At 36.2% G+C, this 21,233-nt stretch overlaps 1 protein-coding gene across 1 annotated transcript; it reads right to left on the bottom strand.

Annotated features, from left to right (window-relative positions):
- Positions 1–846: 846 nt before the first annotated feature.
- Positions 847–18,675, bottom strand: cmah (cytidine monophospho-N-acetylneuraminic acid hydroxylase). The gene is given in 14 exon segments (XM_088922314.1): positions 847–949; positions 1,496–1,611; positions 6,112–6,228; positions 7,448–7,622; positions 8,099–8,242; positions 10,147–10,282; positions 12,427–12,564; positions 12,939–13,020; positions 13,756–13,903; positions 15,968–16,158; positions 16,673–16,782; positions 17,878–17,969; positions 18,469–18,500; positions 18,502–18,675. Coding segments are annotated over 14 exon segments (1,755 nt in total). The 5' UTR covers positions 18,673–18,675.
- Between the last annotated feature and the right edge of the window lie 2,558 nt (positions 18,676–21,233).

The following is a 21,233-nucleotide window of genomic DNA, read 5'->3' as shown; positions in this document are numbered from 1 at the left end:
ATTAATCACCAGTTGTTCCTTGCACAAAGATGATCTCTGTGCATAACTATCAAAATTCGATAAAAGCAAACAATTTGTTTTTTAATGGATCATATCTTTCTTTAAAAACATTGTCATTGTACAGTTGTCTAACAGCAACAGTATCTTTAAAACGGTGAAGAGAGACACAAACTTTTTCTCACTACCCCTTAAATAAAATTGTCAGATTTTAATATTTTACCTCTACAATTTTAAGGGCCACTTAAAATATGAATAGCCCTTTTGAAAAAAAAATCAAGGTCCATAAAAATATGGCTAATCCATATTTCAATCATTCTTAGTTAAGTTGTAAACAACCAGCATTGTGGTTAAATGGTTTTGCAGAACCCTTAGAAATAATATAAATGAATCTATATGTCATAAGGCTATTGTGTGCTATTACAGTTGTGCTTATCTGTAAGTAAGTTAATTACTGTAGTAACTACAAATATCTTAAAGTTAAGTTGACCCCTTCATTGTAAAGATGATAATACAAAAGTACATTTAAATAATGTCAAGTATTTCCCCATACAATTAACCAGAAACATTTAAGTTCTAACATCATTCCTGGAGATAACACTATGATTACAGTCTATGATTAGGATAAAATCTCTAGCAGGCAGCAGAATTCATGAATCATACAATAGAGTACATTGTATTTAACCTAAATAAATATCAGATTTCAAATGTGATTCCAAAAGTCCCAGCAGTAATTAGTAAGAAATTAGTTCAACAACACACACAGATCATGTGTTGTCTGTGTAACGGTTAAAGCTGGTATACAGCACAATGTTAAATAAAAGTACGGTTCTTCAACTGTCAGCAGCTTCAGTTTTCGTTGTTGTTCTCCTTTCCCCTGTTCACCTGCTGCAGGAACAGATCCCAGTCTGGAGGGGTCAAGGGTAGATTTGTCTGGAAGTGGTTCCAAAACCTGTACATGGGATAGAACATAGCACCAACAAAACATTTTGTTTTTCTCATCGGGAAAGAATCCTCCACCAATCAAAAAAGATACCCAGAACACAGGAAGGTGAACGTTTGACCCAGGAAGAAGAAAAAAGAACTGGAACAGCACTGGCACAGCTGGAAAGCAGCAGAGAAAACCACTAAAGGGATTCAAAGTCAGTTAAAATGCAGTATTTTTGCTGGACGCAAATCCAGTGATGATATGTTCAGGAGTCTAAAATTCCCTACATTCTATACTACTAGACATGGATTTTTAGTACAAGATATCAGTTTCTAAATGTGACTAACATTATTTTTACTTTTTGAATGCAGTTTTTAAATACAGCCAAAAGAATCACTTCCAATAGCAATGAATTTCGTTCTGATAAACGTAGGAAGACGGGGAAAACACAGTAAAGCTCCGAGAAAGCAGATGAAACACAAACATTCTTAGGCACATTTTGGAAGAATGCAGTGTGTTTTACTGTTGAAAAAGATTTCTAGCTGGCTGGTAGAATGTGGTTCTACAGACCTGTGGTGATAAATGTCTGGGTCTCGGCTGAGTCTGTTCTGGAAGCCAATGTAAAGATCATCCCATAACAGTCCATTTTTAACCACATGGCGCATGACTCCTGCTCTGTTCTTTATCTGAAAGAGTTACAAAAGATATGCTCATTGAGTGACGGCAATTCACAACAGGTGTGAGTACTGGGAGGGGTCATTATGATCTACTGTGGAGTGTGATCACACACCTTAATAAAGTCTTTGTTTGCTTAGAGTTTTTAGCTTAGATTTTTTTTTTGCTGTTAAAAAACAAGACAGGAAGACAGGATTTTTCCAAAAACCCCTTCCTGTATGTTCTGCATCTTTAGTGACTGGAATATCTTAAAATGATTCCATAGGATATTGTTATGATTTCCACTATATGTGTAGCATGAACAGTTTGCACCCAGGTATTAATATCCACCCAGATATTAATATCCATCTCAAATTTCGGAACTCCTAAGCCATAATAAAAAGAGTCTATAAAAGACTCATTACACACTAAGATCTCTGTTACTACCCTTCGCATTAAAAAATCTTTGTATTAGGGCAGAAAATCAAGACAGCGTTACTATAACTGTGACTATATTTCAAGATTATTTTACTATTAAAAGCTGGTGAACCTCCTTATAATTATTGGATGAGCAGAATTTAATGTTGTGAACTATATTGTATGGTGGTGGTGTGGCCTCAGACCTTCACATATTTAGCTATGTTACTGGGAACTGGATTTCCCAGAAACAGCATCTTTAACGAGTGGTTTTAATCAAAGATCTACTTTTAAAATTAGATCTAGTTTTCTTCCACCATTCTGATTAAAACACCATTCATTTTGCCTTAGTCAAGATTCACAAAATATGAAATTCTGTGAAAGATAAAAACACTTTCTGTGACTAAGGTCAGTCCATGGATTTTTCTCCTTCATTCTGTTTGCGAGTTCAATCACTCATGAATGTTTTAAACAGTCAAGAGCTACTGCCAATGAAACAGTATGTCTCCTTTGCTGTGGCAGGTGTGATCTGTTTGAGGAACAACAACCATATTCTGAGGAGGAATGCATACTGCTGAGATGAGCAAACTAGTGAAATTAAAATTCCCACATGAAAATGTGCCCCGGGGACGAAATACACCTCCAAGGTAAATTATTAACCATGTCAGAAATCAGCCAATAATGACCTCTAGTGGCTGTCTTTTAGGTACTGCAGTTTGTTTTTCTTGCCTATTCTGCTTTCTTTCCAATTAGATATTCCTTTAGATCAGGGGTTCGCAACCTTTTCTGTCAGCTGAACCCCTTCAACCTAAATTATTTGCCTCAAGCACCCCCTTGAGATTTTAACTAAATCAAACTATTCAGTAAATGTAGATAAATGCTACACCAACCATCTTAACATGCTTATCTTCTTTGTAAAATGTTAATATTACTACTGTTGTTTTTCTTATTATTACATTGTTATTTATTAATAGGACTATTTAATTTGACATTGACGTTTCCATCACAATCTCACGACCCCCCGGTTGGGAACCCCTGCTTCAGATGATTAGAAATCTTTAATTATTTAATGTTAAGGTCATTTTGTGAAGAAGCCTTATCTTTCACGCATACGGGAGGCTTCTAAGGTATGCATACAGAAATCAATATAATAACGATCTATTACAGTAAATAACATTGTGAACCGGGAAATAAAGCTGTAATTAGAAAGGAATAGTCAATTCAGAGGCAAATCGGACCTGTCTAAAATACGCAGTAAAATCTTTTGTTTGGAGTTTGCGTACATGAGCGACGAGCTCTTCTAAGACTTTATACTGAGTATGTCAAACTAATTTTTCAAAAATTTAATTCAATCGATTTTTCTCGTTCGTATTTGTTTTAAATACTTAAATGGGTGAGTAGAATGCTTTATAAACTTTCCAAGTGGCCGATCAATCTTTTTATGTCATTGTTTTATAATCACAAGATGGTCATGCACAATTAGGAACCCCAGCAGTGGCAGAGTACAGAGAAAATTGTGTGAGAGTCGAAGTGACCTGTAATTTCTAAAATACGAGTGATTTTCCCACAGAGATTTTGTTTACACTTGGCTCCGTGGGAGCTGTAGCTATAGCGGAACTACCCCAGGATGCCGCTATATTGCCTTTAATCTTTGTAATAGGCTACATGGAGAATTAATTATTTACTTTTTGGCGAAAGGTTTCATATTCTTAAATGCGTGCGCTTACACTTGGAAGGAAGGGTGTATTTTTGTTGAGTGTTGTGGTTTTTTTTTTACTTGAAAAAGCCCTAGGATAAAGCTTCCTGGACTTTATTTTGTAGCCGTTGTGAGTTTTTGTGTATGCAGACTCTTAGGACCACCTGTTTAATGATAGGGTCTGGCACATATTACAACTAAAAAGTTTGAATTTTAATAGGCATTATTTGTTAAGGTGTGTATAACTAAATACGCCTGGCTTCAATCAAGTAATTAACATGAAGTAATATTTGTTTTTAATTGCAAAGCTAAAATACGAGCTACAGTTACGAAGGGGAGGAATTCATGATGTGATGAAACTGCAGTTGTATTTATTAGACTTCTCCGTTCTTCTTTTATGGTGTATCCTTACAGTTCAAGTATGCCATAATGTCCCTGCAATATAGGACATGTAAGTTTCACGTGACACAGACACGGTTTAAATTGATTGAAATGATTTGAAATGTTGTTAATTATGGAACTGGTGTCTTCAGCTGGAACTGATTAATGACCCATATGGTGTACAATGTTTTCTTTCCACCAGGGCAAGCAGACTGAAACAGTAGTCCTGAAGTGGCTAACCTGTGTGAATATTGTTGGAGCTAACGTATTTATTGATTTTTTTCCCACTTCGAAGAAACCGGCGTGAGTGGTGAGTGTCAATACTGAAAAACGCACAGATGATCCGACTTTAATCGGGTGCTTGTGAAATGGAGTGTGATGGTAACAATGTTGTCTTGGGATTTGCTTATAAAGATTAACTTTAACGTTACTTTAAAGTTAAACTTTAACGTTTAACTTTACTAACGTTACAACCTCCGCTCTTCAAATTCTGCCCTCCTTACTGTCCCCCAAGCCCGTCGACATTGTATGGGTGACAGGGCCTTCTCCTGTTACGCCACCAAGCTCTGGAACTCTTTGCCCAAGGATATCAGAGAGTCACCTTCTCTAAACTCCTTCAAATCCAGACTCAAAACCTTCTTCTTCAGAAAAGCCTTTTCTTAACTGGTCCCATTCTTCACCCCTCTGCTCTTCTTAGTACCACCTTCCACGGTCTCCTCTATTGTTATTGTTGTATTGTTGTAATTGTGTCTTATCTTGTGTATTCTTCTTATTTATTGTTGTATTCTTCTTATTTATTGTTATTGTCATCCTGTAAAGCGCTTTGAGAAGCCACCTTTAAAGGTGCTATATAAAATAAAGTTTTTTATTATTATTATTATTATTACTTTCTGGTTGAAACAATGTCAATAGAGATATTCAAAGACAGTGGGTCATTATGCCTCAATTTCCCCTTCTAGCTTTACTCAGCCTAGATTATAGGACATTTTATGTAAACTTCTATATTTTATTTGGAGATATTTGTTTAAAAGAAGAGGGTTGTCTATGATATTTTAATATCTGATTTCAAAATGTTGCTTTTTCTGCATCCTTTGAGTTTTTTACCTCTGATTTGTGTAGTGGTGAGGACATGGGGGAGACTAGCCAACAGACGCTTACAGAGAGCACCCCCTACTGGTCACCAGCAACTTCTACTTCAGTAACCTGGTTTTCCTTAGATCTTCAGTCTTTCTGCTGACCTTACTTAATCTCTGAGTTCTGATGAGTCTCCAAGGTCAGAATTTTAACGGGTGCTGCTAACAAGCCTCGTCAGCTCAACAGCAAGTTTATCCCTTTATCACAGGACTACACCTATCCACAAAGAATATGCAGGACCAGAATAAAATGATATAATAAGAAGTATGAAGCGATAAAGGCCACGTGTTATATTATGCCTTTGATATATAGAAAAGATACATCCTTGTATGAGTAAGAAAGCATGCTATTTCTAAACCTTGCTACGTACATTTGGAGTTTGCTGTCAAAAGAAACCTTTTGGCACAACATTACTGAGCATATCTGGCAGCTGTGCACATGATGAATAGCTAGCAAACATCTATGAGTTTTAGAGCATGAGAAACAAATCTGCTGTGGTCAATGGTGGTGATGAGGAGCAATTGTTTGCTACATGCAAGAAAGCAATGCATACAAGAAAAGAGGAGTTCTAAAATTCACAAAGTATTTGTCATTATAGTCTTTGATTATTTTCTGTATGACTGTAAAAAGGTAAACGTTTTGTATAATATTTTATACAGTACATTTTTGCGTGCAACAGAATTAGTTGTTAATCTATGGTTAAACTCTGATCTCTCGATCTGTTGAAGTTGCTTTCTTCCTGTTGTATTCATGGGTAAATAACTATATAAAGATTCAGTTTTATGACTTCACAGTAGTAAAGCACAATATAGAAGAATTGTTTGTTCAGTCATTAGAAACATTCACTGACAGCCATGGAAATGATAACAGACACTTTTAAAATCTTTGCTTCTCTAATGCCTACCTCCTCATAAGGGTGCTCTCGTTCAGGCCTTCTGCTGGGGAAAGAGAGGTCTAGGAAATCTACATAGAAGTCGTATCCATCGGGCAAAGCATTAAAATCCTCATCTGTTTCGATCACCTGAAACAATTTTGTGATTGTTAGCACCTTGGTATCTTACAAAAAATAGACATTTGGGGAAAAAAAACAACCCTAAAGCCCTTTTCATTAAGTGTTCATTCAATAGAGGCTCACCTGAAAGACCAAAGCCAGGAGGCAAAAATAAAATAACTTTGGTATCATTGCTTTCTAAAGAGAAAAAAATAATACTTTTTCAACTTATTTTGATATAATATATATAAGAATGAAGAAACTTATGGTAACATTTGGATGTTATTTATAGTGTTTTGTACAGCTGATGGTTTGTTATTGATCTGGAAATACTGTATTTTCGCTTTAGCTGTAGAAACCTGACTCTGTTTTGGTTACTATTCTTCCGTTGTTTGGACATTTGCTTCTATTGTTTGCACATTTCTTGCAATATGGTGACTAGGATTGTGTGTAATATCTAAGTGGGATATGACAAAGACAAAGTTTGCAATTCCAGCATTACATTCCTTGATTTAACTTCTAAGTGTTACGGTCACCATCCTCTCCTACAGAGGGCTCTTCAACCTCCTCATGTTAGTCTTTAGGTTATTACAGGGTATCTGCATTATTTCCTGGTGTGCCTTGTTTTAGCATCCCTATTTAAGTTTACTCCTTCCTGCCTTCGGGGGCCAGCTTTGGTACACGGTAGCTTGATGGCCTGCCTAGTACCAGGTCGCCCCACGTTTGTGGCTTGAGGGCACAGGCCTGTTAATGCTCCTCGACCCACTGAGCCTGGGGCTTGGAAGGGAGCCCCGTATTTCCTGGACTCTTGTCTCGTCTGTGTTCCTGTTTGTCTGCGTCTCCTGATGGATCTCCCAGCAATGGACTTATGGACTGCTTCCTGACTCCCCTTTGAACCTCCTTGGATATGTTTGCCTTTGGATATTCCCCGCACTTCTGCGTGAACTTCCCTACTTCACTGTGAGCACCAATAAACCCTGTGTGTCTCCCCTGAACGCTGTCTATGGTCCTTTTTCTGGATTTACTGCCTCGCATAGGGTATAAATATCATCCTCCATGGGAGACCAACACGGCTTCTGTGACACTAAGGGCTAATTGCAACAAACTGAAATCTGTATATACAGTAGCTGGGGATGATGCAGTGTTTACTATGCAGCTCTGTATTAAATCTGCAAGTCTGTTGCTATTGACCCAAAATATATTTACAGCATATCTAAACTGCCGATGGGGAATTGATACAAGCACATACCCGTACAACTAGATCATAGTTATTAAACCCTGCCCATTGGAAGTAAAAATGTATCCACTCTTTGTGTTGGAAGATCTGTGCTTTGATAGCAGAGTTGATCTCATCCAAATAAAGTTGAAACTCCCAGCTGTCCTTGTACAACTTTGTCCCAGCAGGCGGGTCAATTATGGCTTTACTGTAATAAAAACAAAAAAAAAAATTCAACATACCCACAGTATATCATCCTTGTGTCCATTAAAAACTCATTGGCCACATTCAATCTATACCAGTAGTTTCCAAACCAGGTCCTGTAGAACCTGTAGGCTTTGTAGGTTACAATTAAACCATTGTTTTAGATATGGAACAATTATATTGTGAGTTACTAATGGGTGATTTGCTGAATTATGCAATTTAAAGATTATTTAGGACAGAAAGCTAAATATTCTTCAGTCCTCAGATGTCTCTTAATTGAACAGATCACTTGCTTTATTCATTAGTTTACAGCTGTTTCTAGTGTGTAGTACTCATGACCTACAGTGCAAGACTGGGGCTGTCCAGGAGAACAGTGGATTAGTTAAACACTTGAGTATTTGGGAATTATTGTCTCGGTGTAGTGATTAGATGATAAACAGGTGAACACTGAAGGTAAGTCTGTTGATGAGGTATTCCCACCTGTCTGAAGAATCTTTCAGAATTCTGGAGAGATCCAGCACTGCTCCCGGTTTGGGTGTCCATGTATTAATAGATGCGTCCAGTTTTCTGATAAGCCTGTTGAGCTCATCAGGGCTGTTTTTTACGTTTGTTTCCTTTATGTACCTAGAATGGTATTGAAAACTGATTTTTTTTTCTGTTTTATGCTGATCTTAAAACAATTGTAGGAAGGATTTGTATGATTCAAGCTTTGGAAAATGTAAACATCTAAAAATCGATGATTTTCTTAACATTTAAAATAAATTCAGCTATGTACAGCTCATTCTGTACAACCTTATCTTATCTATTTCATATATCTCCCACTTATTTATGGTCCATATGCATTCATCTGTACTTCATGCTATGGTATACTATACTATCTTATTTCTATATGCTGAAAAAAGAAATGTTACCTGTGTTGTCTCGTCAATTAAGTGTCATTACACATGTTGTATGAAAAAGATTCTCAATTCCCTAATAATTTGAATTTGTTCCAGTTTAAGTGATATTTCCTTTGATTCTCAGCCTATAAATCTTATTAATTGCATTATATATGATGATATAATAACATACATATTTTCTATATATAAACTGCTTCTGAATAGTGACTCCCAAAAAAGTGTTTCTGCAGATTCATGTTTATTATGGGTCCCCTATCATAAAAATGTGAAATTACAGTACATTGTACCTGTAATTTTGCACATTCTTTGCAAGATCTTAAAGCAAAATTCTTACTAGTTTACATTACCACTTCTCAAGGAAAAAGGTATAGGAAACGTTTCATTAGTATGTATGTAAATCCTCATACTTTCAAGGTAGCCAAGGTGGAACACCGAAAACCCATATTGAATATTCAGCAGGTAAGTATAACCATCTGTTATCTTGTTTATGTTGTTTTTATTTGTGGTATAAATGTATTTTAATTCCGTGATTACTGAAGCTTGTTCTGAAATGACTTCATACTATAAAAAAATCCTTCAATAAATATCTGTTTAGAGATTGTAGGCAAATGCAACAATTTGTAATGCATTTTGTACTACACATCAATAATTAAAAATGCAACACATTCCATATTTATTTACTAAAACAATATGCATCAGAATATGTAAAAAAGTATATTAAATAGCAATTAGATGCAAACTGCCTATATACTCATAGCAAAAATGTATAATCAGATACTGTGATTTAATACGTAACTCTAATGGTATTCAGTGAATGGTAATATTACAGTATTTTGTCCACTTTCGGTACTTGTAGTCTTAGAATGAGTAGATCAAAAGTTGTAAGAAAGCCTCATCTGTTAAGTAAACTCTTAACTGTTTCATTTAACATGCAACTAGAAGGACATCTGGAGACATCATTTCATGGTTCTTGAAACCCTAACCCTACAGTGGCAAACACACTCGTTTAAATACCATGGTAACGTATTTTCCTGCTGATTGTTAAATTTGCTGATTTTTATCAGTGGTTTTGGTTGTTTTAGACTCATAGTTTTTGGTTTGAGGAAGATTTTCAAATCTGATGAATGGAGGGCTTCAGAAATGGTCTGCAGAATTGCTCAGCAGGTAGCCCAGATAGGGTTAGGGTTAGCATTCCCACATTACTTAGACACTTTTTATGCTCAGTGCTGGACTCTGGGGCCCAAGGGAACTTTAGGATGAGTGATCATTTGTTCCTATCTTCACTTTGATTTTTGGATAGTTTGGGCTGCTTGTATTGTGTATTGCCTAGTACAGTGCTTGTAGTCCAAAACTGAGCAGATGAAAAGTATAAGAGAATAAGGAATAACTGATCACAAGTGTATTGTCAAATAATATATGATCCAACAGAGCATCTACAATATATGAACAATGTGAAATCTGTTTCTTGTCAAACATATAGATATGTAATTCCAAAATGGACACAGATGGTCTGATATGAAGAAATGTCAAATATGCTTTACTTGACTTCTGTAATAATGTGTTTTCCTTTTTCTACATAAGTTATACAGTACAGTGACATAGGACATGACATAGGAATAAAATAAATACCTGTCCGATGGATGTGCTTCCACAAAATATCCTGCAAATGGACAATATAACTTGGGCTGTAAGTGCTTCACCAGCTGTGCCTTGTAGTTTAGCAGCTTCTTTCGTTCATTCTTTATAAACTCTGCCTTCCATTCCTCTGTAAAAATGTCAGATCCAATACAATGTTAGTGCACAACTCTGAGTTATTTTGATAAGTTAGGAAGCCACCGCAGAGTACACTTAAGGTGTCGTATGACTCTTTAAAACAATTAAGATACCTTTTTCTATCGGTCTGGAGAGAACTGTCCTGGAAACAATACCAAAAGCAACATTAAGATGTGAACAGGCTTTCCTTGTACTAAAAGGTTTGCTACAACAGACAGCTGTAAACAGATTTTTTCAACTGGATAGAAAATTTTTAGTGAAGTGAACGAACAACTGTTTAGAGGAGTAAATTAAAAAGAGAACTGTTATTACTAAATTTCCTTTGGTACTTTTTTCACTTCCCAGATGCACTTCCTATTAAAATGGGTACAGACATCAGGAACAATCCCATTAGGCTAGGTTAAGTATTATGTAGCGAGACAATGACGGTTATAGGCCTGCTTATCTGCAAGTGAGTATAAAACATAAGAACTTCAGTGACTCCAGGAAAGCTTGGGAAATGTTCAGTTGAAAACAAACTGACTATGTAGTAAATAACAAGAAATGTCCACTAAAAATCACTCTGTATTTATGTTCTGTTTATAATGCTCATACATACATGTAATGCAAACTGTTATCAAATTTTATTGTATATTTAAGAAAGTTATAGTAGGAATCTCAGTCCTTTTGTCCAGCCAATATCTGAAAATGGTCACTAAACACAGCTGAGCTCTTTCTCTGGAATAAAATCCCAATGACATTTGTAACTCATGTCTATGCTGCAATATACATCTCTGTTGTGCATGTTTAAATCACCTAGAACATGCTGGTTATCATTTGCCATGGATTGAGGTTGAACATGTAAGTCACAAGCTACTGTAGTAGTATCCGTGACACATTGCAGCAATTATTTTACTTAGGTTTGGTGAGTAAGTAGGGGAACCATGGTGTAACTGTAACATTCTCACCTCACAAGAAACAAGGAATTGCACATAATAATGTGCAGTTTCCTGCTGGAAAGTTGTATGTTAAACTCACAGGAAGGGCCACAAATGAGGATACAGCGTTATGTTTTCAGGTTGTCATTGATCACTAGAGGAGGAGTCTACAGCTACTCGACAATAAGCATATTGTTATGTACAACAGACAAATTATTAAGATACATGAAAGTGTTCTCTTGAAAGTGGTTACATTTGACATTTTTCTTGATTTTCACCAGCTTTCTGATTTATGAGGTGATTTAGTGCTAGGCGATTACCTTCATCACCTTAAAATACCATTGAAGCCATGTAATCAATCTCCAAAATGTGCATCTGTGTACCATGTATGTACTCTTCTAGAAGGAAGACATTGGCACATTTACAGATCATACACTGCTTAATACACCTTATATGTATAACAGCTGGTTGGGGTAAGTACAAAGATCATTGGAGTACACATTACATTTTCTTTTGACCAGTTTTAAAGGAAATAATTTAGACCCCCAGCTTTGTTCTGTGTTTTTTTAACATCCTGAAAGGGACTGTGCATGTGGTGACTGCAGATAGTCTGCTACCAAGATCTGATGGCAGAGTTTCAGGCACCTCACAGTAATAAGCCATAGGGCATAAGGCACTCAGACAGTAAATTCAAGTATATCGGGAATTTAGCTTCCTGCCACGGGAGACTCCAAGGTTATCTTAAGCATCTGCATCACCATCATACTGTAGACTGGCAATGGGGCAATTCTGAGGGAAAACACCTTGAAGTAAGGGGTTTGGGAGAATGAAATAATTTGATTGTTCCTGTTTACGTTTTCCTACTAAATGTTCAACAAGAAAAAAGGTATATACAAATCAAGACAACATAATTTGGAAGCCAACAAATTAAAAAATCCAAAACCTCATATTATGAGCATTCAGGGAATATTCCATATTGGCAAGCTAAAAGAACTAAATCTTTTTAATTGTGAATGGTGAAGATGACAAGGAGTTTGAAACATCCTCAAGGGTGTTGGGGGGGGGAAAGAAACAAAAAGTCTTTTAATATGTACATACAAAGTATTTACATTGCCCCCTCCCAAAGCCCGTTTTATTGTGTTGTACAGTAGAATCAATATGTAGGTGCTGTGCAAGTAACAGCAATTTTAATGCCCAGTAACACAGTTCCACTTCATACCTGTGTATTTTCCCCCAGTGAAGGTCATGGGAAATCCGGAAGCACCTCCTGCAAAGTCACTCATGAGGACATCCACATTGCGTGGCAAGATTCCTCCATTGGGTCTCGTGCAGTCGACGGTGTTCAGAATCAGGTGACCTAGATCGAAACAAGTCCTTCTTTTCAGTTGCATCCTTCTTTATTGTTTTATTGTGTATCTGTTGATGACCACAAGGCCACGTTCTCATAATGACTAATCAGAAAATTGGTAATCATTTATCAAAAAGTAATCTTGTAAGAATTTGTAGATTACACGACTAATTGCATGACTCATGAAACTGCGTAAACATTTTCAAATCGATGTTTTTTTTTGGCTGGAAGGCTTTTCTATGTGCTGTTTTTTCTTAAAAATGTATGATTACAAACGTGGAGTTTTATGGTCCTTAAAAATGTGCTTTTTAGCTTTCAGGGGACTCCCCTTGGTTGTGTAATCAAAGAACTACTTTAATGTAAAATGACCTTGCAAATCATACCTTTATAATCCACAATAATGCAAGTGTCCATTTCAGGATGTATGCCATCCATTAGAATCATAAACCGCAGATTCTCATCAACCTATGATTTAAACATATAAAATATATTCAGGGAAAAAATGCAATCTTAAGAAAACCATCTATTTTAGTTTGACCCACATGTAAGGATTCATTGTCAAATTCAACTTTCATGGTGTTAAATGGTGTCAAAGTTCTAAATGGATTTTAAATACAACATTAAAGTATTAAATACATTTCATTTTGCAAGATTAGGTAAACGGATCTTTCAAGTTTAGACAGGCTAATGGATTTTTGTGTGATCAGCCTATGAAGTCGGAGACAACTCAGTTTGTGTGGGGTTTTTATGTCTGAGAATTTATGTCAAGTTTGTATTAGTTGACTTATGGAAGAAGAAAACCTTCTTAAACTATATCTGGATTTTGATGGCTTAAACATAATATGGAGCTCAAAGAAAATTAACTACATCAGATGACTTTATTCTAGCAGCATACAGAGCTCTTAGCTTTAATATTTTGCATTTGCTCAAAGAAGATATAACATAGTAATATCATATTGTAACACAATAAAAGACAAAAGCTGTATTATACTGCTAATTGTTTCTGATACATGTGCTAAACTATCCTCATTAAATTCTAGGTAAAACAAGTGTTTACTGATGAGACAGGCATCATAAAATATACAATACTCTGTAATGGCTGAATATCTGTGCCTTACTGTGCAAGGCCAAAGAGCCAACTTTGATTTTACAGAACAAACACTTTGACCTTACAGGGTAGGCAAAGCAAGATGAAGTCACCTTTTGCCAAACTCCAAAAGGAACCACATTTATATTGGTCAGCTTCACTCCACTTCTGTCCAGATACCAGAACACAGGCCTTGAGGTGTCTCCAACATATATTGGTAGATCAGGACGCTTGTCTGACAGCTTCTTCAGGGTGGGATAGCTGGAATAGGTTTGTATTATATTTAGGGAATTGGTCTCCTAAAGAGCAACCTGTCAAGCAACCTTTATTTAACAAGTGCTTAAAGTTAGACTAGCATTTTTATTTTCAGAAACCATTGAACAGACACATGCTTTTCCAAGCTCTATGAGATGAATAGGAAGGAATCCATTGCAAAGTATTCATCAAAGCAGATCTATTGCTTCCCAAAGTGGCTGTAAGTAATATACTGTACGTATATCATCTGTTGAAAGATAAGAAGTTAGTGCATCTGCTACAAAAACATTTGTCACTTGCCTTATAATTTTGTGAATTCGTTGAATTTATAAGTAGTATGTTTTCACTTGTGATTTCTCAGAAGTAATTAATGTGTAATTTATGAGGTGCTGGGGTTTATTGTGAACGTGAGAGACCAGAGGTACAGTAATGCGAAAACTGAGGTACTTTAGCGCGTAATGGTCAACATCATTTGTAATGCACTTTCAAACAGGTTAACTCAAATATATATAGTAAGTAATTTAAAATACCGGAATCACACTGTATGTTCTTAGGCTCTACTCTATTTTTAAAACATTTCCACTTGAATGGACCTGTCATCGCATTCGTAGGATTTCATAGTCTGGTTGATCTCCCACTTTCCTAACCCATTGGTAATTATATTAACAAAAATACATCATGATTACAAAGATAGAAGTGTTGTATTTTTAATTACTCTTATTATGTTTTATAATAAAAACTGTTTTCATAATATTTTGGTTTCTATACGAATAGATGGGTTATACAATGTTGTTCAAACTATTACACCGGATTTTAGGAGTTTTTTTAGTGCTCTTTTTTAAGAATAATTCACTCCACATTTCTTAAGAAATTAGTAATTGAATGTTTGAACGTGCAACACTGGAATACAAAAACAGCTTCAAGTCTGCACGCCCACTGCGTGGCAACGTGCCAGGCTCTGTGTCCTGTTCTGTTAATAGTAACACTGAACAAATAAGAATTGTTTGCAGAGATGTAGTCAATATTATTGAGATAAGAATTACTGTCAATAAACGTCCATGTTAAATGGTTAATCTCACCAGGAAACACCAGACATGCGAAAGTGGGGTAATTTCTGAATTTTGGAGGAGGATACAGATTTCCCGGGCACATTTGCACAAATTAAGCACAGAAACTCCACAGTGTATCGTAGCAAGAAGCCTTCTGATGCGTGTTGTGATGTGCGTAGTGTGTTGATTAATCATGATTTGAAATTTTCGAAAGGAGTATTACGCAGGGTAAAACCAAGTGAAAAAAAAATCAACAATGCACAAAAACAATTCATGGTGTGAATAGATATTTTTCACAGTTTCACCGTACTTATACACAATCATTTTCACATGGCTTACCATTATTTGCATTAGAGTATCACGCTATCATGATGATTATGATATATAACTGAATGACCTTCTATTTCTACCGTATGGTGATTTTGATCTCGAAGAGCTCCTTAAAGCTTTTAAATGCAACATGTGGCACAATTCATTTACCACTGCAGTTCAGCTGGATCTACAGCACTACACAGCAGATCTGATAGAGAAATGAGAACTTAATTTACAACTGAAATGAAGGCAAACCCTAAGTTGGCTAAACCGTGCAATTCAAGAGTGGAGTTTAGCCAGAACGCTAGGGTTAACACCCCTGCTCTAATGAACAGTGCTATAAAATCTATTTAATGACCAAGTAATTAGGACCTTAGCTTAACATCTGATGCAAATGATGGCAATACACTGGGATGTTAGTCTGGAAATTCCAAAGAGTGACACCTACTTGTCTACCAATACCACTGACAAGTTTTCCTTGGAGGTATCTCATCCTAGTACCAGAAACAGCTTGAGCTAGATCTTCTGAGATCCCTGAAAAAGTCTGTTATTGTTGCTGTACTTTCACCATGTTATACCAAAAGTAAATGGTAATAAGGAGGAAAGAGAGAAGACATTGTAAAAACATTAAATAATGTGGACATGCAGAGACAAGCATGGCTTGAGAATACTGTATCATCCACATCGTATAGACTGGTTCTTAGAATACCTGAGGTGGTCAGAGTGCATGTGGCTTATATATATTAAATCTGCATTGCAAAGTGTTTCTAGGTAATTTGCAGGGGGTTCATACAGAAGCCACCATCCTCTTGCAAAAGCAGGGCCTGTTAGCCAGGGGTCAAACAGCATTCTCTTACTCCCAAATTTCAGCTCCATGCATGCATGTGTTAGATAGGTAATCTGAAAAAAAAAAACAAGTACAATTTCAGCAGTTTTGCAAGCTTCTGTTTAGCGTGACTGCAAATGTGTAGATTTTTTTCAGAAAATAAAGGATTTTTATGTTTAAGAACACCATAGTTGTAGGTATTAATTTTATCACACTCTCATTTTTATACGTTAAAGATATATGCTTTCTTTCACATTATTTTGTAAAGAAACATAGAGCTAGAATTGATGTTTGTATAGGTTACATTTAGTTTAAATGTTACAGAGTTAGACTGAGTAGATTAATTTTTCTTTTCTTTGGTATGGTCAAATGTCTGCATACAGTAAAGCAGATGTTCTCGGGCTTAATGGTATGTAAGATGAGATGTGAGCATATTTGACAATAAGTCTGCATATCTGACAAATATAAATCATATTTATTAGTGCAACTTTATTTAGCATTTTCTTAAATTTACCACCTAAAATAAGATCAACATATGAATGTCACATGTTCTAAAATATTTGCTGATGTGCGACATTGATAACGCACCAACACTTCTCCATATTCAAGCTCTACTGGAGTCCGAGGGTCAGACAGCCAAGGTTCAGGAGGACTCAGTTCGATGAGCTGAATTCCCCCACTTTCGTTAGTTTCAACGGCTGCACAAGAACAGTAACAGCACAGGTGGCACAATTTTACAAAATAAAATTAAACGGAACACAAAATAAAAACAACAACAATTATCATAAGAGGACAAATGTATTGTATGCTTTAAAAAACCATACAGAATCTAAATACTAAGATTGATTACTCAGATTTTTAGTTCTAATCATTTTCCCAAGTACTAAGTGATGACATCACACCCTGACGCCTTCACAGCTCATTAAAATAAACTGTTCGGTTTGCTGATAGTTCTCTATGTAAAAAAAGTCCTTCTGAAGATTGGTTTGAATTCTGTAATTATGTTCCTGTGCTTACTAAACTTGGATTGATTATTGTAATCAACCTTTATGAGTCTCTTTCTAACTCAAAATCTGTTTGCTCTGCTGTAGATTTTCACTGAAGATTTTTAAGGTCTTTGTAATGTGGAGACCAGAACTATATGTAATACTCCAGATGAAGCGTATGTAGTATCTAAAGATACTACAGCACATTGCTGACACCAAGGAAAAAACATTCGCCCCTAACCTCGTAATAAGGATAGCATGATCATAATATAGATAGCAACGATTAGGTCAGTGTATGTACAACCTGTTATGTTGTGCTCTGAACGCATGTAGAAGCTACCGTGAACTTGGCTGGCACTTTTGGTTTAATGATCGTATAAATGTCCAGCGCTGCAGAATTTGTACGGATTTACTTTCGGCTTGCATTTAGTCATAATGAATTCTTGCAATTTAAAGCAAATCTGAACAGAATCATTACAAACACGAGGACCGGTTTTGTGGAATTTACAGATCAAAGCAATGATGGTTTCGTTATGAACAGTTGTACGTGCAGTTCCACTGCTTAAAACTGTAACTCTGCACGTAGCGATATAGGTATTGTATGAGAATTGTGCTATCACATAAAGTACGCGAGAATTACTACCTCGTAATTACGAGATAATGGCGAGGATTTTTTCCCCCCTTAGTGCCAGCAATGCGCTTTCGTAAATTTCAGAGACCACCACAGCATAAGATACTCAGCTAGTCTGTTCTATACAATGTTGTAAGATGACTGACAAAAATATGAAATATGAAAATGAGCAGTACCAAGTTCCTCTTGTGTAAAGCTGTCCGGAGGGTTCACATATTTCATGGTGGCGACATTGAGCTTCCAGTTGTGTTTGGTACAACGTACTGTTCTTTTAAAGAAAAGAAATGGAAATGGAAACCAAAGGAATGAATAATGATAATATTAGTAATTAGATACCAGTGCGAGAAGTATTTAATGGGTATACATTATAAGGCATCCAAATGGCAACAGCTTAGTTCAGAAGGTGAGTTGAATGATTGGGCAAAAACTAACTGAAATTCTAATGCTATGAGGCAAACAAGTAAAGAGAGGACAGAAACAGAGTAACAGTGAATATTAATAGTACTAATTACTCTGTCATATAGCTGTAGAACTGTAGAGTTGTGTAATGGAGTGGATAAGTATGGCTGCAGATTGAGCAGCCATGAAAATCTGATTATTACAGCTGTTACTAGTGACCACATACTGTAGCTGGTTTACTGAAGTATAACAGGAAAGCTGGAATCTTTTCAATATAAAGTGAAATGGATACGTCTTAATCGAAACAAAATACCAGTTGTGCAATTTCAGGGCGAGTATTTTATTCAGTAAAAACACAAACACTTAACTTTTCAGCTAAATCTTCTATGTCTTTCATAAATTATTCCCCCTTGATGTTTACATTGGTTCTTGCATGCCCGGAAAGACTGCTTATCCTTGTAGATGATGTAACATCTGCCATCTTCTTTACTTCTCACAAAGTTGATGCCTTCTTTAAGTGCAGATGCAGCATTATGGTCTAAAGTCAAAAGAGTCTTTGATGTCTGGGCCATGTGTAGTACTGTAAAAGTATTTTTGGGGAAAAAAAATAGTGTTAAACATATCATGAGTAGGGTTATGTTAATTAATGCATTCATTAAAGATATTTAAAATAATAAGGAAACGTTAGTCTACAAAAGTTTTAGCTTTATTGTATTTTTCTACCCTTCTAAAAATTATCCTTTTTTCTTTAATGCTGTCTTGGCAAGTGGGACTAGAGTATTAGAGTATTAGAGTAGATTGATTTGAGTAGCCTACTGCTACCAAGAATTGACTATTGGTCAAGCAATCTGTGACCTGGAAATTGTGACCGTGATTACACGATTAAATGAGAACAACAGTCTTAAAATCATAGTGGCAAATGATGAAATTGCAGCAGAGGCAGCAGCAGCTATTTAATTTAACATTTATTAAATTATAAAATTAACAATTTAACATTAATTTAACATTACGGGTTAAGCATTAATTGATTTTGCCAACACCCTGGAACATGACTTGAAGGTTTTACATTAACTGTGATTTAACAGTAGAGGTACAGTAGAGGCAGTGTACTGCCTTGTCTCTCTCACACCTGAAGAATGCTCCACGGCCAAAACGTTGTTCTCTTTCTTCTTTTTTTCAGCATGGAATAAACCTGGAATAAATACTTGTTCCTTTGCATCATCATCATCATCATAATAATTGCTTACACTTATAGCGCTTTTCAGGACACTCCACTCAAAGCGCTTTACAGGTAATGGGGACTCCCCTCCACCACCACCAATGTGCAGCCCCACCTAGATGATGCAATGGCAGGCATAGTGCGCCAGTACACTCACCACACATCAGCTATCAGTGGGGAGGAGAGCAGAGTAATGAAGCCAAATCATAAATGGGGATTATTAGGAGGCCATGACTGGTAAGGGTCAATGGGAAATTTGGCCAAGACGCCAGGGTTACACCCCTACTCTTTTCGAGAAACACCCCGGAATTTTTAATGACCACAGAGAGTCAGGACCTTGGTTTTATGTCTCATCCGAAGGACGGCGCCCGTTTATTTTTATATTTGGGAGTTTTGTTTACTACTTACCAATTTGTATTATTTAATACATAAAATGCAAAACTTAAAAGGCAAACGCCAACATATTTAAGAGCTGAAAATGGTCAAATGCTTAGCATTAATCCTATTATTAAGTCAATGAACAGTTAGATTGTGGAACTGAGAGCCTGAATGAAACAACCAACAGGGGTGTGTACCTCCTAAAAATTTTCAGAACCTTGGTACGTGACTCAGTCTTGCTGTGAGTTTGGATGTCTTTGAAGAAAAAGAAAGAAAGGAAATGAAAGGACGTTAACTTGTTACAGAACCTGTCCATTAGCTAGCTGAAGGGAAAAGGGCTGAGCCCCTTTTAGGTAAAACCTACAAGATAAGGCTAGTCAACTTGCAACCTTTGCATTACACTCCATTATACAGTTTTGCCTACAGGCATTTGGTTTGACAGTACTGACTTAAAGGCTGCTGAGATACGCCCAAAGTAATCCTCAATCTTGGGGAAAAAATAATCTTTTTTGGTGGTTTATATGTTCAGATCGCTGGAGCCATGCCAGTATATTTAATGTCCAGGACTTCAAATTTCGACCTAAATTTCTACATTAACACTGGTGTAATGTTCTCAAGTGTTAATTAAATATGCGATGCAGTTACCAGAATTGCAGTTCATCTTTTTGAATTTGTTTTTTTTTTTAGTCTGATTCTTTGACTTCTGTTTTTTTTTAAAGTAGTGTTGCTTTCATGGCATGCCAGCACAAGGTGTATGAGTGCAGGATTACTTTCACAAAGTCTGATAACCCCTGGCAATGGAATGATTGCATGTGGCATGTAAATGAGTAAAAACCATAGTATCCAAGTAATCCGAGGCTCTTCTTCACCCATTTCTTGAAAGAAATCAGGGTGTTGGTTCCAACAATCAGGCTGGGGCCTTTGAGACTACAAAATGTTTTGTGTACAAATAAAGCCCCCTGATCTTGGCTTTAAAAGCTCTTCCTCCTAGTTCTCTGGTCCTGTGATTCATGGTTTTTTTTTTGGTTCTGAAGGCAATTGGGTTAACTGTCAATGCCCTTGAGAACTTTAAATACTTGAATCAGGCAGTGTGTCTGTTTCATGATTGTCTCTCTCATATGTCCTCCATTTTATAATTCAAAACAACCAGGTTCTGTAAACATTGTAATATTGCTAGGTCTGTTGGTATTTTTGATAGGCTTTCTGTTGTTGTAACATACACCTGAAGAAGGCTCCACAGCCGAAACGTTGTTTTCTTTCTTCTTTTTTTCAGCATGGAATAAACCTATTACTTGATCCTTTACAATAGGTAACTCATTTGTTTTACAGCCTTTGTAATCTCTGAACTATTCAAATGCCACCTGCTACCTATAATTCAACAGACTAAAAACAGTGTTTGCCTAGCTGCAGGTGACCATAGAGGTTTTCTGGTAAATTACTGTTGTTAAGCCTAGTAAAGTATAAACATTGTTTCCTAGAACACAGCACAAAACAGATAGAAAGGGACAGAGTAGAGACATATCATCTGTGTTGTAA

This window comes from Atractosteus spatula, chromosome 7 (assembly GCF_055471065.1).
Source record: "Atractosteus spatula isolate fAtrSpa1 chromosome 7, fAtrSpa1.hap1, whole genome shotgun sequence".
Lineage (NCBI taxonomy): Eukaryota > Metazoa > Chordata > Actinopteri > Semionotiformes > Lepisosteidae > Atractosteus > Atractosteus spatula.
This window is presented reverse-complemented; position numbering and strand designations above follow the sequence as displayed.